Genomic DNA, 12627 nt, shown 5'->3' with positions numbered 1-12627 from the left:
ACTACCCAGGAGATCCCCAAGTTTTGGGCTAAGAACTCTCCAGATGGACAGCTGACTACATTGCAGAGCAGCGGCGTTTAATATCAGAGGCTTTGACCGCTACCCCCACCCCCCTGCTCCAGCAACACGCTTCACTGCATTGATTACCTAGGGTGAGATGCTGACACATGGGTCTATGCATTGCACAAACGAGCACCGTGGCTTCTTTTACTAGCTGCAGTCCTGAATGGGCCAAGGCATAACCTAGGGCAATCGGGAGGCACCTCCTATGAAAGGCGAGACAGGGTGCATGGGGTCACAGGGGGCAGTCCAATCACCTCATCTTGGCACACGGAACCCCTGCGGCCCCCATTCTGCTCTGACCCACTGTGAGCAGTAACCTACTCCACCAGCTGGTGGCACAATCTAGGGCGGGGCAGTCTGTCTATTCAGAAATTGGGGGACAAGAAGGGGATATGTTCCAGCACTAGACATGGGCCCCCCTTCTTTAAAGAGCACAGTGGAAGAAAGTTGCTAGTAACGTTTCCTTTTCCCACACCCAGAGGAAGCAGCCCAGAGAGCAACAAGCCACAATGTTTTAGTTTAAGAAACAAAGACGCCTTTGAGATAAAAGAAAACCCCAAATACCTGTCCCTTGCGGTGCCAACTTCTATTTTCGTCCTTCCTGATAAACCGCCAAATGGGGCGAAAAAAATTCCTACTAAAGGAGAAAGGCCTGAGCTTTCCTGTCGGGCTTTCCACCACTGCGTGTCTTGTCTGTCAGAGCTACGCTGCCCCTTCTGGAAACATTGAGTCACGGTATGCAAGGAGGTCTGGCAGAGTGGAAGGGGTGACTTTGTCTGCCAATGCAACTACTAACATTCAGCGTTTATCTGTCTTTTGAACTCTCTCCCCTCCAGGCAATCAGACATAAAGGCTAGCACAGGGTGGGCACTCACGCCTATGCAAAGCGGCTACAGAATGCCACCGGCAGGGCGAGCGAGGAGTTCTGACTGGGTAGCATTTTATCTTACCCAGGTGTCAGTGATGAGAAGATGCAATGCAGGATGAATTAAGGCCTCTGGTTGTCCTCTCTCTCAGTGTAACCCACTGGCGAGCGTGTGTTACAGGTCCCCCTCTGCGTCCGCTCCTCTGAGGATATGAATCCGTTACAGCCTCTTTAACTCAAGCTGTAACAGCTCGTGCTTTTAGCTCTGGAGGTGCCTGTTTCAGGTCCCGGTGTGTTGGCCAAGATGGTGGCCGTCAGACACACCGACTCCTAAATCCCAGCCAAATGGTCCTTTCTTAAGGAAAAGACATTTAAGTCCACTGATGGGGGTGCTCTAAAGGGATGACTGGCCTTGGCGTAGGGAAAGGAGAATGAAATTCCACCAGCAACCAAACAGAAGGGCAAGGAGAAAGTGAAGGAGCTTACCTTATCCAGGATGTATTTGTTGAGGTAAGGCATGTAGCCCTGGCTCGATACCGGCCCGTCGTCATCATCCCGGAAATGCTCCTCCAGCGCCACTGGGTCATGGGGGATATGAAGCACCGTGTACAGGTTATGAGAGAGCACCTGGCAGAGGAAGAAAAAACAGATGCACTCTACAGCTTCCAGCCGCAGCACTCCATAGGCATATATGAACAGTGACATGCAGACACTGACCTTACTATCCAGGTGTGACTGAGGACTGTGGTGTATTGGGGAATGTGTTGGAACTGCAAGTTATCATTTTAAGAGTAGGGCGTTTCCTGGTTTGCAGGCTAAGGGGCTCTAGAGATGTGTGCAATCACAGACAGCCTGGTAAGAACCAGCCTAGAACAAAGTAGTATTGGACATCGCTGCCTTAGGGAGCAGCCCGCTTTCTCTCTCTCTGTTCTTAGTCCTTGTGTGTTTTTGTTCTGAATGGTAAGAGATAAAGTCATGTTACGCTGCAACTTTCCAACATGAGTATTGATAATTTTATCTAACTTCTCTGTTTATCTGCTGTGAACACAAGTGTCTCTGTTTCATCTAAGCATCCTGATGTCCTAACAATAAGTCAGTGATATGCTAATTGTTTAACAACAGAGTCCCCAAAAGTATCCCAGTTTAGCCTGGGATAAACTTCCACATTCCAAAGGTAGGTATAGGCAGCAAGGAGCAGAGGAAAGATCTGGGGCATCTCATAGTTTATTTCCCCATTTAAAGCAAATCACATTTTCATCACTATAGCGAAGGATAGACGCGTAGAACCATAGAGCAAATAAACTGACATTGAGCCGCACTTGGCTGGACAGGCTTAGAACTTGTCCCTGAAGATACCTTGAGCATATTGATAGTGATGTTTGATGGGTGTCATTTGAAATGGGGGACCCGGAGTTCCTCCCTTGAGAGTTTTTATTTTGAAATTTGGTTTTGGACATTCCAAAGGATGGGGAAAGTATGCTCTTCAGAGATACTTTGATGAGGTTATGCGCTTGCACCTAGCACAGTGAGATCCTGGTCTATCACTAAGACCCTCTTGATGCTCTAATAATACAAATAATAATAATAAATAATAATAATAACAACAACATCAGAGTGATGGGAAAGGCTGGATCATAATGCTGCTACTCTTAACTTGGTATATGCTGCCTAGATGCTATGGTGATGGGCATGTTAGCAACGCCTAGGTAGACAGACTTTGCAGCAAACGTAGGTGAATGCCTCAAAATATATTCTGTGGATGTTAACTGACACAAAACACTTCAATGGCTTTGGGTCCGTTTGCATCTGTTTGTTTTCTGTGAGTGTTCCAACAATCACATTTACCGGCAGGAATACGTGCAGAAACAGTGAACTGGAGAATTTCCAATTCACAATCAACATTATTTGCACCACAAGTCATATTCTGATGCAAAAAAAATTGTACCCAACCAATCAGGGTAGAGAAACATACCAGGTGACTTAGACCTCCAATCAAAACTAACGAAAGCAGCTCAGATTCCGAATTTCAAACTTACAAAAAGAACCATACTCAACTGAGCTATAGGATGAGTGTCAGTCACAGGCTCTTTTGTGGGGAACAGAGACATTTTAGATAATCACATGCCACCTACAGACAACTCCTAGATATCTTTGCCTGACGTCCTGGGACATGCACAGGGTGTGCAATATGTGGGGGGCTTCATGGAAGGGCTAAGGCCTTTGGATATTAACCAAGGTTGTTAGCCAGCCTGGCAACAGAGATGGGGCAGAGAGTAAGAGAAAGGGACAGATGACCTCCTAACACAGACCTTTGATGTACAGTTCCCCACTGAGGCCCCAGTGAGTGCCCCACCCTTGGAGAGTAAATTAACTCCATGGTGCTCAGTTTCCTGTGTGAGTCTCCCCACTGGTCTAGCTCCCCAGTGCTCCTGCAGTCGGTGAGCAGAGGACGGGTGGGTTTGTTTGCCGAACGGTTTGCAAAGTGGATGCACAGAAACACTGGTCAGTACTGCTCAGGTGCCAGCAGCCCTACCTAGAAGGCAGAAGAGCTGAGATTAAAGTGTTGCACAAGAGCCCAGACCATAAGGTGACCCAGTCTGCAGAGCACTGCTGGGGTGGGAGGGGACATTTCCAGCCCTTGGGGTGGTGTCAGACATTGACGCACTGAGAGGGGCTGGCTTAGTTACTTAAGACCAGATTTTAAAAGGTATTTAGGTGACTCTGGGGGTTTCCGAAGGGCCTGGGCACCTAATCCCCATTGGTTTGAATACGTTTGAAAATCCCACTCGGTGCCTAAATACCTTTACAAATCAGGCCCTTAGTTCCTGGAGCTGCAGGTTGAGATGCTGACAGAACAATTCCGCCCATCATTTCACCAAAGAAAGGAAACTGAAGACCCTGGAGTGAGGAGAACTGATTCCCAGGTCCACCAGTGACTCACATTGTGGGATCTTGGGAAAATCCCTTCACCATTCTGCCTCAGTTTCCCCATCCATGCAACGGGGTTGTATTTATTTGCCTGCCTCCTAGGAAGCTCTTGAGGCTAAATTAATGGCTGTGTGTGAAGTGCTTTGAGTTCCTCATGTGGAAGGTGCTAGGGGAGGGGGATGCGGATAGACACTGGGGGTGGGTAGGAATACATGCAATAGTAATATTTATAAGCTATTACTAATATTCAAATATGCCTTTAAAGGCTGAGCAGGCAGGGGAAAAGAGTTAGAGAAAGCAGGCAGGAGAGAGCAAAGCACATGCTTAATGAAGACTGGTCTGAGACAGCTGGGTGAGCATGCTGTGGAAGGGCGTCCCACCAACACAGCACCTGGCCCTTTTGGCTGCTTGCCTATCTGCAAACGTGCGCATTCACCCCTGTGATCCTGGACATCCCTGGCCTGTCTGCTGAGACGGCCACCAGAGAGGTTAAAGAGCACCAGGGCTGGTGGATACACCATAGGCAACACGGAGGGAGAAGCAGTGACCTCATTTCACAGTACAGTAGCCTCCAGAGACCCTGACTGAGAGCAGGGCCCCATTGTGCTAGGTCCTGTACACACACCTAGAAAGAGACCATCCCAAAGAGTTTACAATGAAAACAGATAAGACAAAGAGTGAAGGGAAACTGAGGCACAGAGCGAGGAAGTGACTTTCCCAAGGTCACAAAGCAGGGTCAGTGGCAGAGATCCAGGTCTCCAGACTCCCAGCCTAGTGCCCTGTCCACTAGATTTGAACATGCTTTCCCATTTACCGGTCCCCTGAGCCATACAGTCCCCCTTTCTACTCACAGGAGCACTGCGCACTCTGTGAAAGCGCAGCTGGCTGGACACAGTAGATGGAGTTTCACTTTCAGATTGGCTTTGTTTAATAAATTATCAGTCTGAGATTATACGGGGAGCTCAGCATTTAGAGCCTTTCCTGACCAATCAAATTCTCAGTAACATATTGACTCCACCCAGCTTTTAAGCACAGTATAGTGTGACAGCTACAAGTATTATGCTGATGCCTAGGATTATATATTACAAGTACTTGTCACAGCACTTGGCTCAGATCAGGAGCGGGAAAAAAACTTCATTAGCCTCAGTGTCCTAACTAACTCCCAGTTTGGATAATGAGATCCTGGCTTCCTAAAGATCCACCCTTCTCCCGCCTGTTCTAAACTACCTGGTTATGTTGCTGTGTGCTGTTACATGGCTGCCACCTCCACCCTAGAGCTAGCTGCATTTTGTTGGTGGTAGTGGAAGCAAAACCTCTTACCTACCCTAGGTGTGTTAGGAGGCTAAATTCACTAATGCCCAGAAAGTACTGTGAAGCCTGCAGATGAAAGGAGCTGGAGGAAGGCAAGCAATCCTCACTGATTGTCAGTATTAGAGCTGGGAAACTGCCATGATGGGTGCCAAGCCTAACAGATAAGAACCTGGAGAGATAGGACAAGAGTGTGGTAGAGTGCACATGTACCTGGGTTACTGAGCACAGATACCTCTGCTTGCATGTGCCCCGTATGGTGTCCGTGCACCTAGGCCCGTATAGTATCTCTGGGTGTTTGTGGGAAGGGCGATTTGATAACTAACAAGATGGAGGTTGCAATGGCAGTACAGAACCAAGGGCAGAGTCTGGGGCGTCACAGCTCCACAGACCCTGTCTTTGTTGTCCTTCACTGGGATGTGCAAGCTGCAGTATCTGAAGGCTCAAATCTACCTCCAAGAGCAGCTCACTCAGTTCCCCATGTTTCTTTCCCCGCAGCTGCGTTTAAGTCATTTATCAGAACCCTCCATCAAACCACAAGCAGCACGTGCCAAGCCCTGGGAGCTTCCTCCCGCCTCCCTGAGCAAGGCTTCTACATTTCTAACCAAGCCTTGTCCCCGTCTCTATGCTGATGCAAAAAGTCATGTCCAACCCAAAGAGCCAAGAGCCTCTGTGACAGTCATGGATGTTTGTAGCTGGACTCAGAGGAGAGTCCTAACCCCAGCTGTGCAGTCACCAGTTACTCAAGTCTTTTGCAGTTCAGCATCAGCACGCCCAAGGAATTGCTCCATATACACCTCTCCCCTGGCAGGGGGGCAGGAAAACACTAGCAGGGACAGGAAACTAGGCCCTGTAGGTGGGGCATAAATCCTTAGGATATAAATCATTCCCCTTCCTGCTCTCTGTCTAACCCAGGACTGGTGAATGTGCAAGATAATTTGTTCAAGTTATAGAAACACAGAATCTATAAATAGACTTACCGATTGAAGACCTATCAATCACTAATTATATTTCCCTATAGCCCCTCTGCTATAGTAGATGTCAGGGCCGTGAAGGTCAGTTTCCCCTTGGAAAAGAAAATTATTCATGCTTAGTCTGGGTAGTTTCTTTTATTTACACTCTATACACCAGTCCTGGAACAAAAGTGGTCACAAACAGCATACAGGCAATCGTCTCTTTCTGATATCTCAGCCCAAATACCAAACCAGGAAGCTACTCTGCCCTAAGAATTTAGTAGATCAAGGCATCCAGAAAAAACTCCAGCTGTTTGCAAAAGCATCTCCAAAGAACTGTATCATAAAACAACAATACAGCTTTTCTTCCAAGACTGAACACCACTTGCACACTAAGAAAAACTTGCAAGGCTATGTGTAACAGCACCATCTCCTGACACCTGCAGTAACAGTATTATAGTCCCTGAAAACGTATTATAAAAATTCTTCATGAAAAGTTCCTGCAATCCATAGAAAATTTTGACAAAGATTTTTTGTTTTCAACCAAATTTTCTGTAGGAGAACAAAGACAATTTTCCAACCAATTCTCTTTATATCACCTATTCCATAGACCCTCATATACCTTCTCCCTACATTTTATCTGCCTTTTCATCTTCTTACTTCAAAAACCTCATTGATGCTGTGACTTTCTGGAATGCTAATACAATCCTAGCCACTCAGCTTTCCACCAGCCCTGAAACACTCACTCCTAGACATGCATCTGACGAAGTGGGTATTCACCCACGAAAGCTCATGCTCCAATACGTCTGTTAATCTATAAAGTGTCACAGGACTCTTTGCTGCTGACTCCTAGAGATGCTGCTTCCTGGAACAGCAACACAGCAAGGGCAAAAGCACTAGTCAGGTGCTGAGACATCATCCCCTGAAGCACACCTGGCTCCTTCTCCATCAACCCGCAGCATCCATCAGGAAGGTGGGTAGTGATAGAGAGAATGAGGACGAGAAGAGGTGAGTAACCACGTTCACTCCTGTAGCAGTGTGTGCTGCCTCTTTTGGGATACAGAAAATGGGGTGACAGAGACCTGAGCACAGTGTGAAAGGGGAGAACTAGCCCTCCAAAGCTTGGTTGCTTCTCCAAACTCTTAGGACTTGTCTAAGTGTATAATATGTCCTCTGGGGATGCCATACTAGCATGCCGCTGGTCAGGACAGGTGTCAATCAGAGAGCAGAACTGTTCTAACAAATCACAGTTCACTAAAAAGGAGGGACAAAGCAGGTCCAGTGCTGAACAGGAGCGAGAGGCAGCGGGGAGTGGAATGATAGTGACCTGTGCTCCTAGTAGGATTGCCAACCCTCCAGGAATTAGTCTATAATTAAAGATTATGTCTCGTGATGAAACCTCCGGGAATATGTTCAACCAAAACTGGCAACCCTAGCTTCGAGGGCAGGAAGGAACAAGAGGAATGTTAACAACACCTTTCATCTGCAGATCTCAAAGCACATTCAAAAACATTAAAGTCCCATCCACTCCACCCCACTGCAAGCTGTCATCATCCCCTGGTACAGCTAGCCAGACTGATTTCCAGAAGGGGCAAATGACTTGTTCCAGGTCACGTGACACTTAGTGGTCGAGCCAGAAAGAGAACCCAGGAGTCCTCATTCCCTGTTCCCCTGCTCTATGCATTAGATCAGTGTCCTCACTACTGGAATGGCTGCCAGAACAACATATTTGCTATGAAAAAATTACTTGCCTATGAGAAATAAGACCCAGAATGTCCTAGATCCCAGGCCTGAGTTCTCATCACTGGACAACACTCCCTACTGTGGTACCCAGGCCCAGCATGCAATGGCAGCTACTGAAAGATGAAACTTCCCAGCCCCCAACATGCATACAAGAAAACCAGCACCACCAGAGCGGGCTCTGAACAACACAGGACCAGTGTGGTACGCGCCCAGCCACCTTGGCTGGAGTGGTGGTTTCATGACTCAGTATTTCGAACATCAATAGCTTGTGACATCCAGAAAAGTGACAACAGGTCTGTGTGGGGCAAAGGTAAATGTGGGTCCGGTATTAGGGACGTCTCATCTAACGAGGGATGTTTAGGAACTGCAGATATTTGCATGCATCTAGGCCATCGTCTGGGGGCCAGTGCAGGATCTCACTAGGGAATTTTAAATGACTCAAACGATGGAGCTTCCATCATTTCCCTTGGGAAATTCCACCAACTCAAGGGTCTCCAGGTTAGGGCCAGCTCCAGGGTTTCTGCCACCCCAAGGAGCAAAAAAAAAAAAAAAAAAAAAAAGAAAAGAAAAAAGCCAATCAGCAGCTCTTCAGCAGCAGTTCAATCGCACCACTCTGTTCTTCAGCGGAAGCTCGGCAGCGGATCCTTCACTCCCTTCCTTCCTCTTCAGCGGCACTTCGGTAGCAGCTCAAAGAGGAAGAGAGGGACTGAGGGACCTGCCACCGAATTCCCGCCGAAGACCCGGATGTGCCAGCCCGATACTGGATGGAGTGCCGACCCTTTGTATTGGCTGCCCCAAGCACCTGCTTCTTTAGCTGGTGCCTGGAGCCGGCCTTGCTCGCAGTTAGGGAGTCAGACCCTCCTCCTGTCATCCGTATTCAGCCTATAATCTTCCATCGCTCCATTTCATCCCAGTCAGTCACACCCTCTCCCTCCTGGATGTTTACACAGGTCAGCAGCTCAGCGTCTGATGCTTTCATCAGGCCGTGGCGTTCCTGAAAGCACACCTCCCTTTGGGAATGGGGCTGTCAGGACATCTGCCCCCTATGGCACTACGTGATGAGCTGGGACGAACAAAATCATTCAGTCCTGCACATGGCAGCAGGTCTGCTCACCCAGTCCCCTAGAAGACATGCTGCTCACTGGACTAGCTTAGCAACTACAGACATCCCAGGGGGTTCATTCCTCTTTTGTTTCCGGTCCAAACACGTGTGGTACTGTTCTGGGAACAGCTACTCCAAATTCCTGACCAGCCTCCACAGAATCCAGCCCAGGACAGGCATGTACAGGAGTTTGGGAGTGACATGTGGCTACTTCTGTAGCGCAAACAGGATCGATACAGATCATAATCAGAGACCTGGCTATCAAATCTCAGTGCCTTCATTCACGGAGCTCGCTCTATCCTGGGACACGGTGGTGCCCACCTCCACCCCTAAGACACATGCTAATTTCCAACTGGTTAAGACTGACTTTAATGCCCACCTGTTTATATGGGTAGATCACAAAAATGCTTCACAATCATTAATTCATGACACCTCTCATACTCCAGCCAAGTGGGTCAGTATCATTAACCCCACTTACATACAGGGGTAAGTCACAACAGAGAGGCAAAGAGACTCGCTCAAGGTCCCAGGGGGAGTCAGTGGCAAAGCTGGGGATGGAATCCCTCCTGATTCCCTGCTCGCTGCTCTAACCGCTATCCTAGACCCCTGCTCTGTGTTCCCACTGACATACAGGTGCTAGTTTAGGATTGTTTTAACAAACAAATCCCCCCTCTTATCACAGAGACATAAAGATCTGATATTCATTCACACCAAGGCCACTTGACACCACTCTGGCACAAATCACACTTATCCTCACTTTAAAGCTGTGTAAAGCAAAGTGACAGCGTAAAGCAAAGTGGCCAGTGGAGGATCAGGCCCTAAATCCATCACTATTATACACTGCTCTGCTTTGGAAAATCTTCCCCCTAGGGGAACAAGCCAGCTCCCCTTCCTGTTCCACAAGTGCCTCCTCGACCATACAGGACTGGCACTAACACTGCAGGACCACCTCTGGCACCTGGAGGGCTGGAGGTCAGTCAATATCTGCACAGAGGCTGCCCAAGCAGGCCAGAATCGTGTGATGCTTTGTGTGACGTAGACACAGCAAAACACACCAAGACTTGTTAACCTCATTTGACCTCAACCCCTCAACAGTCATCAGATGGGCTGCCACCCAGCCAGGTGGGATTCAGAGCAGCGACACAGCAGTATCAGAGCTAGCTTCCCTCTTTATAACCTTGACACCACCTACTGCCCTACTGGCGCTCACAGCCTTTGCATGAGACGCAGTAACCAGCACTCTCTGTCATCTCTCCACCTACAGCCATTTTCATAGGACGGGCGCTACATCCAGTCCAGCCTCCCAAGGTCCCCGTCCAAGATTTTCCCATCCTCTGCCCCTGCCTTCGCACAGCCCTTTATTCAGGCCCTGGTTATGGAAAGAGGATCCTCTGACACCACTGCCCTGCTCACCCGTCTCTGCACAGTTCTTCCTCACACAACACACTGTCAACCTGTGGAACTCCTTGCCAGGGGATGTTGTGAAGGCCAAAACTATAACAGGGTTCAAAAAAGAACTAGGTAAGTTCTTGGAGGTTCGGTCCATCAATGGCTATCAGCCAAGATGGGCAGGGATGCAACCCCATGCTCCAGGTCTCCCCAGCCTCTGTTTGCCAGAAGCTGGGAGTGGACGACAGGGGATGGATCACTTGATGATTACCTGTTCTGTTCATTCTCTCTGAAGTACTTGACATTGGCCACTGTCAGAAGACGGGATACTGGGCTAGAAGGACCATTGATCTGACTCAGTATGGGCGTTCTGATGCACAGGCAATAGAAATGCAGACTACGTGCCAGCATAACCACATCCCTTATCTGCCGCAGGCTGGCCTCCTTTCACCAAGCTGAACGTGGAATTACAATCAGCGTCTGTGGGTGGCTCGAAATGTACATGCTGCAACAGGCGCCAGTGTCAGCCGGGGGTGGAATAGTTAATGGCAACCGAGAATGGCAGCTCCTTTTCCTCTCCCTTGTTGGCTGTGCCTGGGGCAATCCTAGGTTTTGGAATGGATCCTCCAAGCCAGAGACTGGTCTTGCATGTTAAAAGGTGACAATGTTGCCAAACTGGCAGGACTGGGACTGGGAGATTCAAGCAGTGTAGCCCAGAGGGAGGGAGTGTTGCCTAATGGTTATAAAGCCTGAGCCAAGGGTTCTGAGTTTTATTCCTGACTTTGCCACTGACTTTGTGTGTGATCCTGGGAAAAATCACTTCACTGCTCTGTGCCTGGGTTTCCCACCAGCAAAATGAAGTCAGGCTCAGTGAGTGCATGTTTGCAAAGCATCTTGAGATTATCAAGGGAAAGGAACTATGCGATCATCCTCCTCCTCCATGTGGCTGGTTGGGACTGCTGTATCTCCTGCACCACAGGCTGAAGATGGCTCCCCAGGCAATGCCAGCAGCAAGCCCGCAACGGACGCACTCTGCCTGTAGTAGGAACAAAACTCTAGGAAGGGGCTAACTGTTGCAGTGTTGTCCGATGGGCCAGCAGCTCTCCGGAGAGCTGCCCGGATGCTCTCTCAAGCCCTGTTCATTTCTATTTTCTCCCCAACATGGAACGAACCCCCCTCTTCCAAGGGCTGGGCCTTTCCCACCGCCTGTCCGAGAATCACATTTACTGACCTGTCTTCATCCTTCTCAAAAGCAGGCCAAGCCAATACACTGCCAAACCAGCACCTACCTACGACACACAGCTTTCTCCTGCTGCTGCTTCACCATCTATTATAACGGTGCCCCCTTCACAAAGCAGCCAGGCACCATATCTGCCACCAGTGCAATCTAAGTCCCCAGCAGAGAAGCAAATGTAAAAGGAACTACATGCCAGATTGTTCCCTATGCAGGAAAATACCACACAGAAGGCAGGAAACATGTCAATGTTCCCCTTAGAGTTTCCTCTTGCTCATTCTGCTGTGGGCAGACTGATCCCCCACCCCATGAAACTGACATGGGCTTTGTCCCAGAAGACCCGTGGATCTCGCCCCAGAGATGGCTGCATTTGTGATCCCTGCGTGTGTCAATTTGTCAAGTGCTTTGATCTCTCAGGCTGAAAAGCAACAGAGAAACCTACACTAGTAATTCACCCCCACTCCCCACAGCCCACTCCACACTTCTGCATCACATTCCTTCCCTCCATGGGCCAACCTGCCCTGCAGTCATTTACATTTCAGTCTACTTCTGTGCTTTTCTGAGATGTGTTCATTCCATCTCTCAGAAGGCTTGCTGCCCTTTCCCAGTTCCGTACTGCCAGCCAAGCCAACTGTTGCACTTCCCAATTCAAGCTCTTGGCGCAGATTTTCGTGGATGTCTGCTGTCTAACCTTTTGCCACCTCAACACCACATGATTAGCAATGACACACGGGCCTTACGCAACATTTTTTCCATCCTTCTTGTAGGAGTTGCAGCTAGACCACATTTCTCTACCACCCTAGAATGGGGAGCTGTACTGAACGCCTTTGCCGACATCAAGAATTGTCTATTGTCCTCCCCCAAGCTTATCATCTTGACAAAGAGCGATATTAATGAGCCTCTTGAAAAACTCTGAAGAGCAGCCTGTTGAGAAACAAAGCTCGGGCTGTATCCCCTATTCTTGGCTTTCCCTCCTCTCTAGTCCTTATAGACTGCTGGCCAAAGCTTAGAAAGTCAGGAAAAATGATTTCTTTTCCTGGTT

At 48.7% G+C, this 12627-nt stretch overlaps 1 protein-coding gene across 1 annotated transcript in view; it reads right to left on the bottom strand.

Moving 5' to 3' along the window:
* The window catches only part of DEF6 (DEF6 guanine nucleotide exchange factor), a 36047-nt gene that overhangs the window by 17885 nt on the left and 5535 nt on the right, over positions 1–12627 (bottom strand). The window contains exon 2 of the mRNA XM_032789088.2: positions 1415–1555. Coding sequence (XP_032644979.1) covers positions 1415–1555 — 141 coding nt within the window. The remainder of the gene's footprint in view (positions 1–1414; positions 1556–12627) is intronic.

The sequence above is a fragment of the Chelonoidis abingdonii genome, chromosome 4 (assembly GCF_003597395.2).
Source record: "Chelonoidis abingdonii isolate Lonesome George chromosome 4, CheloAbing_2.0, whole genome shotgun sequence".
NCBI classification, from domain to species: domain Eukaryota; kingdom Metazoa; phylum Chordata; order Testudines; family Testudinidae; genus Chelonoidis; species Chelonoidis abingdonii.
The sequence above is the reverse complement of the archived record's forward strand: the minus strand, read 5'-3'. Positions and strand labels throughout refer to the sequence as shown.